General features: G+C 33.3%; 8 protein-coding genes and 1 non-coding gene across 9 annotated transcripts; 6 read left to right on the top strand and 3 right to left on the bottom strand.

Annotated features, from left to right (window-relative positions):
• On the bottom strand, positions 426-1,594 carry BMR1_03g03130 (conserved Plasmodium protein, unknown function; the record flags this gene model as incomplete). The annotated part of the gene is made up of 4 exons (XM_012793783.1): positions 426-671; positions 697-1,067; positions 1,130-1,344; positions 1,365-1,594. 4 exons carry the CDS (start codon positions 1,592-1,594, stop codon positions 426-428), a joined length of 1,062 nt encoding a protein of 353 aa, XP_012649237.1.
• A 33-nt stretch (positions 1,595-1,627) lies between these two features.
• BMR1_03g03126 lies at positions 1,628-1,699 on the top strand. The gene has a single exon. It is a non-coding gene; the product is annotated as a tRNA-Thr (tRNA).
• A 114-nt stretch (positions 1,700-1,813) lies between these two features.
• Positions 1,814-2,711, bottom strand: BMR1_03g03125 (EIF6, translation initiation factor 6; the record flags this gene model as incomplete). The annotated part of the gene is made up of 5 exons (XM_021482138.1): positions 1,814-1,980; positions 2,060-2,165; positions 2,188-2,474; positions 2,497-2,679; positions 2,702-2,711. The coding sequence occupies 5 exons, from the start codon at positions 2,709-2,711 to the stop codon at positions 1,814-1,816; spliced, it is 753 nt and encodes a 250-aa protein (XP_021338690.1).
• Positions 2,803-4,450, top strand: BMR1_03g03120 (DEAD/DEAH box helicase; the record flags this gene model as incomplete). Its single annotated transcript, XM_021482137.1, has 2 exons — positions 2,803-3,654; positions 3,812-4,450. The coding sequence occupies 2 exons, from the start codon at positions 2,803-2,805 to the stop codon at positions 4,448-4,450; spliced, it is 1,491 nt and encodes a 496-aa protein (XP_021338689.1).
• A 411-nt stretch (positions 4,451-4,861) lies between these two features.
• On the top strand, positions 4,862-6,074 carry BMR1_03g03115 (AP endonuclease 1; the record flags this gene model as incomplete). Its single annotated transcript, XM_021482136.1, has 7 exons — positions 4,862-4,967; positions 4,989-5,123; positions 5,144-5,199; positions 5,221-5,326; positions 5,348-5,628; positions 5,716-5,810; positions 5,831-6,074. 7 exons carry the CDS (start codon positions 4,862-4,864, stop codon positions 6,072-6,074), a joined length of 1,023 nt encoding a protein of 340 aa, XP_021338688.1.
• Positions 6,075-6,460: 386 nt separating this feature from the next.
• Positions 6,461-8,734, top strand: BMR1_03g03110 (Ubiquitin-activating enzyme E1 1; the record flags this gene model as incomplete). Its single annotated transcript, XM_012793779.1, has 2 exons — positions 6,461-7,943; positions 8,019-8,734. The coding sequence occupies 2 exons, from the start codon at positions 6,461-6,463 to the stop codon at positions 8,732-8,734; spliced, it is 2,199 nt and encodes a 732-aa protein (XP_012649233.1).
• A 400-nt stretch (positions 8,735-9,134) lies between these two features.
• Positions 9,135-9,761, bottom strand: BMR1_03g03105 (hypothetical protein; the record flags this gene model as incomplete). Its single annotated transcript, XM_012793778.2, has 1 exon — positions 9,135-9,761. The coding sequence occupies one exon, from the start codon at positions 9,759-9,761 to the stop codon at positions 9,135-9,137; it is 627 nt and encodes a 208-aa protein (XP_012649232.2).
• Positions 10,000-12,027, top strand: BMR1_03g03100 (mRNA (guanine-N7-)-methyltransferase; the record flags this gene model as incomplete). The annotated part of the gene is made up of 1 exon (XM_012793777.1): positions 10,000-12,027. One exon carries the CDS (start codon positions 10,000-10,002, stop codon positions 12,025-12,027), a length of 2,028 nt encoding a protein of 675 aa, XP_012649231.1.
• Positions 13,312-14,313, top strand: BMR1_03g03095 (Bromodomain-containing protein 1; the record flags this gene model as incomplete). The annotated part of the gene is made up of 1 exon (XM_012793776.2): positions 13,312-14,313. The coding sequence occupies one exon, from the start codon at positions 13,312-13,314 to the stop codon at positions 14,311-14,313; it is 1,002 nt and encodes a 333-aa protein (XP_012649230.2).

Below are 14,481 nucleotides of genomic sequence, written 5' to 3'. Positions count from 1 at the left end.
TGTTAGTAATAAAATGCGAAACAGGGATTTGAATTTTGGAAATTTAATTGAGAGTCAAACCATTTTTCACACTTATGTATTTATCTAAATAATATAACTAGAAACCCTAATGTAATTTATAACCGTTAATTATTTTCCGAAATATCTATTACATCATTTGTTTATAAATGAAAAACAGAATAATAATTTGGATATTTATAAATTTATGAAATTAACAGCCAACGTTATGTATAATTTATATACTATGAATAGTCAAATTAATAGTATTATTTAATCAAACTAGAAAATATTGTAATGTGTATTAATTGCCCATAAACACCAATTAATAGGTAAATAAAATTTATAACCTAACACTATACAACATGAATTTTGGTATCTTGTACAATTTAACTTTTGAAAAATAAAAGTGAAATATCAAATAACACCTATGAAGGAGGATTTTTCATCGGAGGCATCCACTCTGGAATAGTTTCAGCATTCCTATTCTCAGATTGCATCCGTTCATACTCCTCTTGTATGACAAATCTGTAATCCTCGATACCCTCCTCAAAGGCACGTTGAACTCTTTGCCTAGTTGGCCAATTGAAAGTATCATGGATAAATTGGATCCTTTCTACGTCAAATTGTCTGCAAAAATGTAGTAACCTTTTGAAGTTCACAGGATAGAATTTCTAAATCAGTGCAGTGGGTACTTACCGCCGCCCAATCTGGAGGTCTATCCATAGCTTCAACGATCTCCTCTAACATTCCCTGGGTATCCCATTTTGGTAGCAATCCAGGTGCATATCTACCTCCATATTTTGCATCTAGTCGTATATCTTTTTCAATCACAGGACATTCAACACGGAATCTCTCTACAATTTCATCCTGTAAAATTGAACCTCTAGCATAGAATGGCCGGAATATTTCATTAATAAATCCTTCAAAAATAATCTCACATAATGGCATATCAAGGTCCAATTTTATGTCCAATATTTCCAATTTATCTTCAGAGAAATACTTTCTGGTATTTCTAACGAGTTCGTTGATCCGTTCAGCATCTTTTTTCATAAGCTCACAGTAGGGGCCTATGTAAGTGTTATTTTGCAATTGCCTATTTATTTATAAGTATAATAATAATAATACTAACCCTTAACTGGTCTTATAATCCAAAGCCTACCAGGCTGGTAGACGTGCTTTCCAGGATCACTGTTGGCCTCTCTTCTCAGCTGCACAATTTTATCTTCAAGCAACCTTTTAGATTCCTCCGACAGAACTGGTATACCAGTGCCTTTATCTCTACAATTGCTTAATTCATTCATCACTATATTCCGCCATTCCAGTGATCCAGATGCCGAAGAGTTGCTAGGTTAATTACAAATTACATTTGGTTAGTTTCGTTAGAATCTGCGATAAAATCGCCATTTTGATCATTTGCAGTGTCACCGTAAAACTGGTCAAATAAAGGAGATTTAGTATATGTTCTAAAAACAGGGTTTTTTGCGATATTGCGATATTTTATTGTGTTAGTATATGTAAAAGATGTATTAGTGAAAAGAGTTAATGTAAAAATCTGTAAAAGGGTAAATTTGACAGATTTGTTGATTATGGGCATGTATATTATGGGTGAAACGCGGCCTAGCTCTGGGCCGCTTTAGCACAGAGGTAGTGCATTTGATTCGTAATCAAAGGGTCATGGGTTCGATTCCCATAGGCGGCTTCTTAATTCCTTTATTATTACTATTTCATATCTAATTACAATAAAATAGCTAATAACTACATTGATACCATTAAATTTTGGAAATAACCCTCCAATTATAGGCGGGTGAAAAAATCAAATCAATGTATCTACTACCGCCGATTTATACACATTATCGTCAAATTTCTTTATGTTGTTTGACCAAGGTGTTTCGTTAAGCTTGAATATATGTTCTATTGCAGCAATTTCTGTGGCTGTCGTATCCATTCCACAAAAGGCGACCCAATCGTTTACAACCATTCCTAAATTATTTTTTGTATAGAACAATTCGTTAAAGCTATTTTGTGAAGCTTCTATGAACAAATACAATAATATCCCCACCCGAACCAAGAACATCTGATCCCCTATTAACTGTTCCCGCAGTGAGGGGTATTTGCAGCATCTGCGATAACTCATCCATCTCATCAGTTGTCGTTTTAACGTGTACCTATATATTAGCCAATTTCTACCATCCCCCCTCGATTTTGAAATTTGCAATAGCTTCCCACCAGTACTTGATCTGCAATTGTAGCTCGAAATGCTTCAACTCCCAGTATATCTTGTACAATCTCCTCTGTTTCTTTGTCCAAATCAGTGTGAATTAGGGCAGTATAGTCATTAGTAGATATACAATTGCCCAGTGCTGATAACCTCTCCTCAACTCTTCTAATTTCAATGGAATCAGGAAGAGAATTCCTCAAGTGTAGCAATTCTTGATCAGTGCAGATGCTAGACACCAGTAGCCCATTCTTATTGCCTGAGTAAACTGTTTTACATGCCTACAGTAACACGACCTACAAGAGAAGTTCCGCCGATTGTCGTGTGTACAATTGGAATGTGATTCTCTAGTTCCATTTGGAAAACATTGGAGAAATTGGCTGCGACCCCAATAGCGAGGAGGGCATAGCTATTGGTTAGGTTGGCAAAAACGCCAACCTCATTGCTATTCTCATACTGAGCTCCTAAGTTATTATTTCTACATACTTAGGGCCATTTGAAGGTCTGTATACAATATGGCTTGGGGTGACAATCTGCTAAACACTAGTCCAGCTATGTATGCCTAAGAATGGGGTATACCAGGGTATATGACATTTCTTCTCTTCCCTCCCCAAACCCCTAAACATGGTAAAGTTGACCAACATGACAACTTTACTCAACTAGTTTCTACAAATAAAGATACAATTAATAATGTAACACATATTAATCTATCTGATACAGATAATTCATACGCCGTTACATCAAAAAATGCCTCAGATGGATTTGAAGATTCGCTTTGTGATGAACTGGTTGAAAATATAGATGAAGGTTTACCCAAATATTTTCCAGAATGGATTATTGAAGTGGCTAAGAAGATGCAAATACATAATTTGTCGGAAATACAGAGGCGTGCTTTGCCCTTAATATTTCGCGGGTTTAATGTTATAGCGTCTGCCCCTACAGGCACGGGAAAAACAATTTGTTTTTGTTGGCCGATCTTAGCTGAACTTTCCAAGAATCCTTATGGAGTTTTTGCCCTAGTGCTTATGCCTAATCGGGAATTGGCTCTACAAGTCTCTGAACAGTTTGCCTTGTATGGCAGTCCCATTGGTGTATCCGTTATGACCGTTATTGGAGGTACAGATTTGATTAGTGAATCTGCCAATTTGAGCTTCCGTCCAAATATCGTCGTGGCCACCCCCGGTCGATTGGCTTATCATCTAAGGACCCCGGGCAGAAACATTGCTGAAATATTTAGTGAAACTCAATACTTAGTTTTGGATGAAGCAGATAATCTACTGGCAGCTTCATTTGAGGAAGATTTGATTACAATAATATCTTCACTGCTATCAATGGAGAAGGGTCGGAAGACCTTGTTATTTTCTGCGACTATTAACGAATCAATCGAGAATATGCACAAAATATTAGAATTTGGCAAGGTTCCAGTCAAATTTATTAATGTGAGTAATACTAATTCTTACATAACATGCAATTTTTAAGTATAAATCTTCACAATTGTATGCCGTTGAGATGACCTTACATTTTTCACTGTGTAAAAATTAATAGATATATTTGCAATAAACGACGTAATTTAATCTCAAAAACATGTTAACACAGGTAACAGGAGCTTTGGATGAAAAAATATCTCATTACTACATCTTCTACCCTCGATGCATTCATTTGGTACATCTTAATTACATCCTTAGGTTACCACAATTTCTCAACAAATTATCAGAAACTTGTAATAATGATAAAAGGCAATTACGCCAGGGTATAATCTTTGTAGCTACTAAAAAACGCTGTATTTTCATAGAAGATTCCCTCAAGATTCTCGGATTTACTGTGGCTGGTTTGCATAGTTTGTTGAATCAAAGGGACAGAATTAGACAACTTGACAAATTTAGAAGAGGAACTGTTGAACTTCTAATAGCGACAAATGTTGCTTCAAGAGGTCTTGACATACCTAAAGTGACATTTGTAATGAACTTGGACATTTGTATTGATGTAAAAGATTACAAACATAGAGTGGGTAGGACTGGGCGAGCATATGAAAAGGGAATCGCCTTGAGCTTTGTAGACGAACGTGATGTATCAAAGGTAGAGAATTTTGAAAAGGCTTTGGGTTTTAAATTAAATAAATTCGAATTCCCCGAAAAGGAGTCCCTTAAATCGTTAAACAAAGTCACTAAAGCGTCACAAGTAGCTTTGGTGCACACTGAGATGACTTTGAAGCAGAAATATAAAGTAAACAAGTGATTTACTCATTTGTTTGCATAATTGTACATTAGTTTTCACTGTTGTTGACGTTTGATCGATTTAGCTTTTTTATTTGTCTATTGTTTCCAAATTTATAAAAATGTGTTTTTATAAATAGTTTCTAATCATGTGTAGTAACATCGTGGACTCTAACAAATGTTCATTGTTGAAGATTAGTTGTTGTCGAATGGAAAATTGTTGTCAATAACTTTTAAGCATATATGGTCATGTAAATTGAATATGTTGCGTAAACAATTATACTTACGATAATGATCTATAACCATTGATTACAATGTAGTGTAAGGATGATGATGTATGTTTAGACCACAAAGATTACCTGTACTAATTACTTTCATAAGGGTACTATTTGCAAACAATTATAGTACATTTAATTTGTATAACTTGTACAATATGGAAAAGAAGAAGAGGCAGCTATCTTTGAATTTTACCTCAATGGCATCGAAAAAGGGAAAGATTGAGACTGAATTGTCAGAATGGGCAAAATTAGAACCTTTGAGTATGTAACACTCTGATTTAGCCTCCAAAATCGACTACGATGGGGATTTCAATTATATAAAAACTATAGCTGACAAAACAAACTTGTATATTGGCGCCCACATTTCTGCCAGTGGAGGGATTGAAAAGAGCCCTGTAAATGCATACTTAATTGCAGGTATATATCATTTTATTCAGGTCAATCATTTGCTATGTTTCTTAAAAATCAGAGGAGGTGGGATTGCCCTGATTTGGTATCGTCAACACTAAATTAGACAGAAGGAAATATTAAGGCATACAATTCTATATGTAACAAATATGGCTACAGGCAAGAATATGTGTTACCACACGGTTCATTTCTTATTAATATGGCGAATCCAAGTAAGGCAATCCATAATGTAGCAGTTGAGAAGAGAAACAGAGCCTTTAGTAATTTCATGGATGACCTAAAAAGATGTGAACAACTTGGGATTAAGTTGTATAATTTTCACCCTGGTTCAACATGTGGTTTGTGTGAGAATTCAGTTGGCATCAAAAACATTGCAAATTGTATAAATGATGCAATTTCCCAGACTAAATTTGTTAAAATTGTGTTGGAAAATTCTGCTGGCCAAAAGAATGTAATAGGGTCTAAATTTGAAGATCTAGCAAATATTATCTCTCAAGTTAACAATAAGGATAGGGTTAGTATTTTTTTATATGAAATTAAATTTTGGGAAAGGAGGGGGAATTCCAAAAATTAAAACTATATAATATACAAAATAACATAGGTTGGCGTCTGTTTAGATACCTGCCATCTATTTGCTGCAGGTTATGACATTAGGACTAAGGATGGTTTCGAAAGTGTAATGAAAAGATTTGACAAGTAATACTCGCGATATTTAGAATTGTTGGGTTGAAATATTTATCAGGAATCCACTTGAACGACTGTAAGTCCGACCTCTCCAGTGGGTTGGATCGCCATGAAAATTTGGGCAGAGGGAAACTAACCAAGGAAACCTTCCAATTCATTGCCAATGCGCCTTATTTTCGTAATATGCCCATAATACTGGAAACCCCAGATATCAGGGGAGATGAGACCATTTACAAGCAGGAAATCAAGCTCATGTACAGTCTAGTAGAGATTTAAACAGTTTTTATTTTTATTTAAGCTTGTATAATTAATTATCCAATAGAACATTTGTATAGTATTAATAGTAATGGATTATCCGTATATAAATGAATATTCATAGATTGTGTTGATATATTTACTTATAATTACATTTTAAAGTGATATTTATAGTGAAATTGTTTTTTTTGTAAATAATAGTGAAAAGACAGGAAATTTCTTAACAATTTAACATTTTTACAAAATTGCCAACAAATATGTATGTTTAGGAATACATAAATTTATTGAAAATAACATACAATTGTTGTAAATATGATTATAAATTGTTTAGATAACTATATTATGAATAATTTGTGGAATCTTACTACTAATGTGCCACACATTTACTACCTCCTAATTATGGGATGATGTCACCAGTAGGCACTAATACAATAATACACATATTGTTACTACTGAAATATTCCCCTGATTGTGTGGCAATAAGATCCGGTAGTCATTTTACATTGGCTAATTTGGGACAATATCCCCCCCAAAATAATAATCCATACTCTTGCAAATTTAGTAGGCTCAATTTGGCAATAGGGGGAGACGTAGCAAGATTATCTAATGGCAAAGGCGTGTTAATTGTTAACGATAATAAGCTTGCCAGTTTAGTGAAATCTCATCTTAGCATTGCTGGTATAATTAATTATGTATACAGGGCTAATGATGGGCAAAGTATTGCTGGTTTTGTTTGGGATACTTTCAATTTATACGGCAAAGGAGACATTCCCAGCAATATAAGCGTTGTTGTTGGTTGTAATTTGACTAATTTACAGTATTTTTGGTGGAAAATTAAGTGTTTACTCAACAATTTGGTACTAATAACGGCTGATTGTTACAACTCAAACTGTACAGTATCTAATCACGCAAATTGTTCTGATAATTGGTCAGTGATTCGAGGTTTATCCAAATCAATTGGTTATATATTTTCTAAAAATGACAGTTCAATATTAGCTACTGAACTAACAGCTAGTATCGTTGCTTGTGAATCAATAAAGTCAATAACTAACACTTTGGAACCTATAAAAACTCCATGGAATAAGAAAATTGAAACCCCCCAAAGTAGACCAATAAATATACTTTTGATTGGTGCAGGTGCAGTTGGATGTGAAATGGTCAGAATGTTGCAGCAGATGGGATTTCTGGCGCCTGGTTCCAAACTTACTGTTGTGGATTTTGACATAGTAGACACTGTTAATCTTAGCACTCAACTTGTATATAATGAGGAGGACGTTGGTAAGGACAAAGTTGCTGCTATTAAGAAGTACCTAACTAGATCTTCCATCTATTTGGATAAACCTGACTATTTAACTGGGAAGGATCTGGACATTTGCACCATATCTGCAAAATTCGATGGGAATACTGCAAAAAAAATTTTCTCTGATTGGATAAAATCTTGTCTCAGTAACAAAAGGGATAAACTGATCATTGCAGCAGTTGATAATTTTAAGGCTAGAATGCTAATCGATCGTTATTCATTGCTGTATCAGATACCATTGCTTGAGATAGGTATTGATGGTACTAAGGGTAGTAGCAGCATATCAATACCATATTTGACTGACCCTTACAGCTCAATGCCAGGGAGTGACTCTACTTCTAATGCATCATGTTCTGTAAAGGGAATACCAAATGACACGAATGATACGGCTATGTTTGGGAAGCTAGTTGTCACAAATTTGCTATTCAAGGGTAACAACTTCGATCAAACAAGTTCACAACTTAGGAATACGATAATGACACTTTTCCCTCTGAATAATGAAGATTGGTTTATTGATGAAGTTGAGAGTGTTTTATCACTATCACTTGAAGTACAAAATGGATATATAAAAAAATACAGTGATAATGAAGGTAAGTTTAATTTATGTGATAAAAAATTGAGAAATTTTGTATTTATTCAAATTTCGTATTAAAATATCAATTTAGATGTAAATAATTACCTACAAAAGAGCGATAAATCTCGTCTTCTGATGGTTAAATTGGCAAATTTAAGGGCCAGAGTCTTTGGTTTGGAACCAAATAATACTGAAACGATTTTGGCAATGATAGATAATATAGTACCTTCGGCTTCATTTACAACTAGCTCAATAGTGGCTTTGGCCCTCAGTAACCTTACTGGCTTCAAATATGAAAAAACTGCAGTCCCGTGGTTTAGGGAATATCGCAATAACGATTACAAATTAAGTTGTGACAAAGGTATCATGACTCTTTATCGCAAGGATAAGCCTATGCTTTGGTTGAAGATGCATAAATATAAACGATTTTTCCCAATAAAAAACAATTATTTCTGGTACTTTCTAAATTTGGCTAATTGTAATTTTACACCAGTTGCGGCACCGGAAATTGAAGTTTGGTGGCCAAGTCGAAAGTCTTTGTTTGGCAAAACACGTATTGGGTTGTCTGTGTGGGATGTATTTAACCCATCCACATATGAAATGACGCTAAATGATTTGGCATTGTGCTATGAGGAAATGTTTAGAGTCCGAATAGTTGGATTTGTCAGTTTGGCAAATAATATGGAGGATCAGGTTTTGCAACTAGATGATACTAAATTGTGTCAGTTGGCGGATTGTCTAGGATTACGTCCAATTGCCAAAATGGATAATCAGATTATTCAATTGCCGGATACTTTATTGGATTAAATGTAACCGGGAAATACGAAATTATATGTCATTTGTATTGTAAAATAATGTTGCTATCACCATTTTTATTTAGAATAGACTATTTTAATTTTAGAGGTGATTTTTTAGTGTAACAAGTTGAATTATTGATTGTTTATTATTCTGAAAATTAAAATGGCTTATTATCAATGTTAAAAAATAAAATGTTTGTGTTTGTAGGTGGTGTTTGTAATTAGCTTTATGAATGTTAGTAGCTGCTAAATTAATTTAGATCATTATTTATAAACTAATAAATGATGCTATTTCAGACGAAATATATAACAGATAATTCCAAATAATTCATTATCTAAAACAATAACGAATATGATTATTAATAGCTCGGATAAAATTACAATAATAAAGTCAATCGTATTCGATTGTATTATATTATCTTCTTGGCGATAAAAAATCTCTTGTAATAAAATGCAGAGGCCGCTGTACTAAAAATAATCATCACGCAATTGAAGATGAAGAATCTCTTCAGTAAATTGTATGAATTAGTAGCCATTTTCATTGATTTATCATGAGACCTAGACGCATTGATCTGTGATCTATGGAAGAAAACTAGTGCGTCATGAACCCTATTTATTATACTTTCAGTGGCAGACATATGGACATTCTTAGCTAGCATGCTGTAATCTCTGGCTTCCGGTCCAGATTTGTACGTTACCTTTGCGGTAACAGGATTATTACCTGCACGGATACAAAAGGTAATCCCATTATCGTATAGTGTGGTAAAGAGCAATTCAATCTTCTGCTCCATTTTTCTGGATTGAAAAATGTAAGATGCGGATCCATTTTCCTTAATTGTTGCGCTTATGAAGGCATTTTCATTTAGTGACTCAAAAGATATGAGTGTAAACATGTCTTTGTCTGTCAACTCATTAAAACACAATTCTTGTGACCGTTGCAGTTTCACAGTGAATTCAATACTGAACACTCCATAAGCTGTAAATAGCAGTATAATTGGTGTAATTGTGCTGTTTTTATATATGTCCATATTCGTCATTTAACGTGTCTACGTTGCGTTGTACTTACAGTACAACTAACATACCCCAGATAACTAGACCAATAAATTTATAATGTAACGGTATATATCATGAGGGTCAATTTATGTTCATTTTTGATATAAATTTTCTGTAAAATAATTTTTTTATCGCACTTACCCCTTTTTAATCATGAAATAATCCTATAATTGTTTGTTGTTTGGAATTATCTAAGTGTGCCGAATATATTATTAATTAGGCATGGGTAATTTTCGTTTGGGAGGAGATAAAATAATATCAACAAGCTCTACCCTCTCCACTCATGAAAAATTAGTAAAAATATTCAATGATATCTTCAATGAGCAGGTTGGCAAGTGGGATTCTCTAAGTTTTGCACATGGATTGAACATAACAGCAAGTATTGGTTATTTTAGAGGCTTTACCAGTTCAAATAAAATCAGTTTGCCCATTGAAACGGATGTTGTACTCCAGGAAAATCCTAATGTCATATTCAACTCAAAGGTGCCTCAAGATATTTTGAATGCGTTATATACTAGAGTATTTGCCGGACGATCACAACAATTTGAACTAAAACCGTTGGCTGAAAGGGTTGAAGTATTGGAGAATAATCCTAACACTTTTCACACAATTGTCTATAAGTCACTCCTAAATCGAAATAGTCCGTATGGTTTCGATTGGACGAAATGCGTGAGGAGGACAATATCAACTTGCTCGGTGTACAGGCCTGCAAATTATCACTATAAAATAACGGTAGATAAGGATGAACTCCTAAACGATTCTGAGCAAAAATTGTTGTGTAATAATTATGTTGTAAAACTATTTAAACCATACGAATTTAGGGTTTCAAAGGGTTTCGGGCCAATTTGGAGATTGTGTGTGGTGGAGGTGTTTGAACAAGTAGACGACGAAGATATTATGCAATTGTTTAGCAATGATACGAAAAACGATGCAATTAAATCTCATGAGATGGATAATGATAATGATGTAAATACAGATAAACAACTACCCAATAAACTAATAGAAATTATACAAAATCTAACACAATATCACTCAATAGAATTATATTTGGATAGCAAAAATTTACTTAAACAATGGAAAAGGTTACAATTGGAGCAAATTAATCGATTTACAGACCTAATTTGGATGTATGAAAGAAATATTATCAGTTTGACCAATATATTCACATCTATCCACTGTGAAAACTCTGAAAATGAATTTGGATCTGGAGATTTTTATCCTTTTCTATTCGGTGATCATTCACAGGAAATTCGATTTCATTATGATACCAAAAGGGTGCTTAAACAACAAGGTTCTGCAATTGAATCGCTTAGAAAACATAATAATATGGTGAAGAGAGGATTAATATATGTTTTTGTCAAAAAAAATAGTAGGGTCCTAGATTTAGCCTGTGGTAGGGGACAAGATTTGGATAAATATTCATCTGTGGGCATCAACTATTTAGTAGGCATAGATATATCTTCCCGGGAGATTCAAGAAGCCAGGAGAAGGTTTAATCAGAGAAAAAATTCATTCTCCTTTACTGCAGAATTCCACCACGGCAATCTACTTGATTCCAAAACATATACTTCCTTTCTCTCTGGTAAAAAATTTTCATTAATCTCCATTCAGCTCGCAGTGCATTATCTCATTTCTACAATAGATTCATTGAATTTATTTTTAAATAATATACTGAATTACATGAGTGAAGATGGTTATTTCATTGGTTCCACAGTGATGGTGGAAAGGCTTGTTGATGGATTGGTGGATGAGGTGTGTGGTAGGGCTTATATCAAGGGCAACTCCATCTCATTCGGTAATTCAATATACAATATAACATTCTCAAGTGATACAATGGAACAAATTGCATCTAATATCGATTTATCTGGCCCATCGGAGACTGTTAAACAACAACTGTCAGATTACCTTAATAACACATTCAGTATCGCCTATACATTCTCTCTAATTGAGTCTATTGACGCCAATGAATATGTTTTACCATGGAAAAGAATTGTGAATGTAGCTTCTCAGATGAATTTGAAACTTGTTTGCGATTCTTCTTTTGACGAATATTTCGACTATTTGCAAATTGAGACTAAAAGTGGTAAGCCTGTGTATCAGGATTACCAATTACACCTGAAAAGGCTGAAAAAAAATCCATTGTCACATGAAGAGATTGAGGTTTTCAGGTTGTACAAGGTGTTTGTTTTTAAGAGGTTAAGTGAAGTAGATCGGTCTTATCTAGGCGGCGTATCCATTAGGAAACCTTGATAACAGAATAGTTGCGAATAAGCTGTACGGTACAACACATTTTCTTGTAATATTACATGCATAACATGTCACATAGTATAGTAATGTAGTCTTTAGAATATTATTTATTTCTACCTGTAATAGCATTATATTTTATATGTGTAATATATCTCAATATTAATATGATAATATTTTTAGAAATGTTCAGTATTTATTAGTTTGTTGTTGCATAGCATTTGTAATATATATCGGGAGAAATATTTATTATATATGTTATATCAATGATAACCGATACATTTAAATCTATTTGTTATATTGATGATGTTATAGAATCGTGATATAATTATGATTAATATATATAATATGTTTAATTTATTGATATGGCAAAATAATTATCTAAACGATTATGTAATATTTGTAAATATCAATCTAATTATATTGTTAATATATTGTTAGTTTTATTAATTGAATTTTTAAACAATGATTATTGTTTCCCTATATAAAGTTTTTCTTCAGTAAATAGATCATATCATTGAATACTATGAATTTAGTTATATAATATACAATAGCTAATATGTATTATAGCAAATTGATTGTTATTGTAATATGTATAATTATAAATTATATATGGCCACACGTATATCGATACATGTAAACAATTATTTTTATTATAAAATATTGGACATTGCCCTGGATTTCTTTCAAACTTTTATGACAATGTTAATAATTATGGAATGTATCCAATACCTAGGGATAGTATCTAATTATCTATGGATTTATATATTAATTTGTCTAAAACCTTGGAGGACTATTTTGACATTATTAAAGTATATAATCATAACACATAGAATTTATTTTAACTTTATTAAACAGTGTACAATTATATATAGAGTCATATACCTGACAACGACTAATAATGAATTGTAGTTATGTGTTATGATGTTTAATACACATTAATTGACAGTGAAGATTCTGATGATTACATTAAATTTTAGTAATAATACGCCTTTTTACACATCATGCATGATGAAATTAACAGAACTACCACATATATGGGTGGAATTTAGTGTTTATTGATTATTGTCTGTATAAAAATTTGCTAAGTAGAGATAATTTACATCTTGAATTACATAATACACTGATTTAATCTGCAATTAGTAGTTGTTACTGGTGGCATTTAGACAAGAATATGGCAAATTGTGGGACACGCAGTATTGTATATATATATAACCCATGTAGGGTGCATAACGCTGTGGACTATGTATTGAGTATCGAGTATTTAGTCGATTATTTGCTACGGATGAAATGGAACTGCAAAGGGAAGGAGTTAGGCAGAGCAATTTACGGAGAGGGAATGTGGAATTGAATGAAATGATGGAGTCTCACATAATCTTGGTGGACATGTTGCAAAAGTTAATCAAGTTTGACAAGCAGAAGATATTCCGCTACCCTGTTAGCGTCAAGTTGGCTCCAGATTATTACAGAATTATCAAAAATCCTATGGATTTTGAGACAATGCTTAAAAAACTAGACGCCAAACAATACAACGACTTCAACGACTTTGTAGATGATATACGACTAATAGTCAGCAATGCCAAGCTTTACAACGCGCAAAACACTATATTTTATCAAAGCGCTATTTCGCTTGAACACCAATTAAACAAAATATGGCCTAGGTTTTATAAAAAATATTCAATCGCAGCGGCAAGTGATGCCAAAAATATTAAACATCAAACATATCAATATACTATGGATAATAAACCTGTACCGTCTCCAGAGGCTTCAGTAAAGCGAAAAAGGGGCAAGGGAAAAATGGAAAATAAGATAGATTATAAATTACCTATATATATCCCTGATGAAAGCATCAAGAGCATCCTAGGAACGCAAGATAATTATACATCTTCATTGCAAAAACTAGGAAATACACTGGTTGAATGCCAACGATTGACCAAAATACCCCTACCTCTATCCATACTTATACCTCAGCTAATACCTCCTTCTATTCCCATGCCTTCTATAGAAGCAGCAATGGCGTCTAGGTTGAAGAACGAGATTAGTGGATCGCAATATACAAATAGCATAAAAAATTTCATAGGATCGCAACATCTGGACAAGCTATATAGTATATATCCCAGCATCAAAGGAGTGCTTGCTAAGTTTGACAAGACTTACGTATCCACCACTCCACTGAATGATCTGAGCATGTTCGGCATTGAGGAAATTCCCAACAATTACAACATGCAAGTTGATATGAACGCTGTGTGTAACTTGTTGTTACAACTTGAAGGCGCAAAGAAACAAAGTTAGGAAGCGGAACTAATAGAACTTTGTCTTCACACTTTCTAATTGTACATTTTGTAACATTTTCATTATAATTAATTAATTAACATACATTACACAAAATAGCTAGCTAGGCAAGAATAAAAAATTACTAAGATTATTTTACAGTAGAAATACAAATAAGATGACAATTAC

This window comes from Babesia microti, chromosome III (assembly GCF_000691945.2).
Source record: "Babesia microti strain RI chromosome III, complete genome".
NCBI lineage: Eukaryota > Apicomplexa > Aconoidasida > Piroplasmida > Babesiidae > Babesia > Babesia microti.
This window is presented reverse-complemented; position numbering and strand designations above follow the sequence as displayed.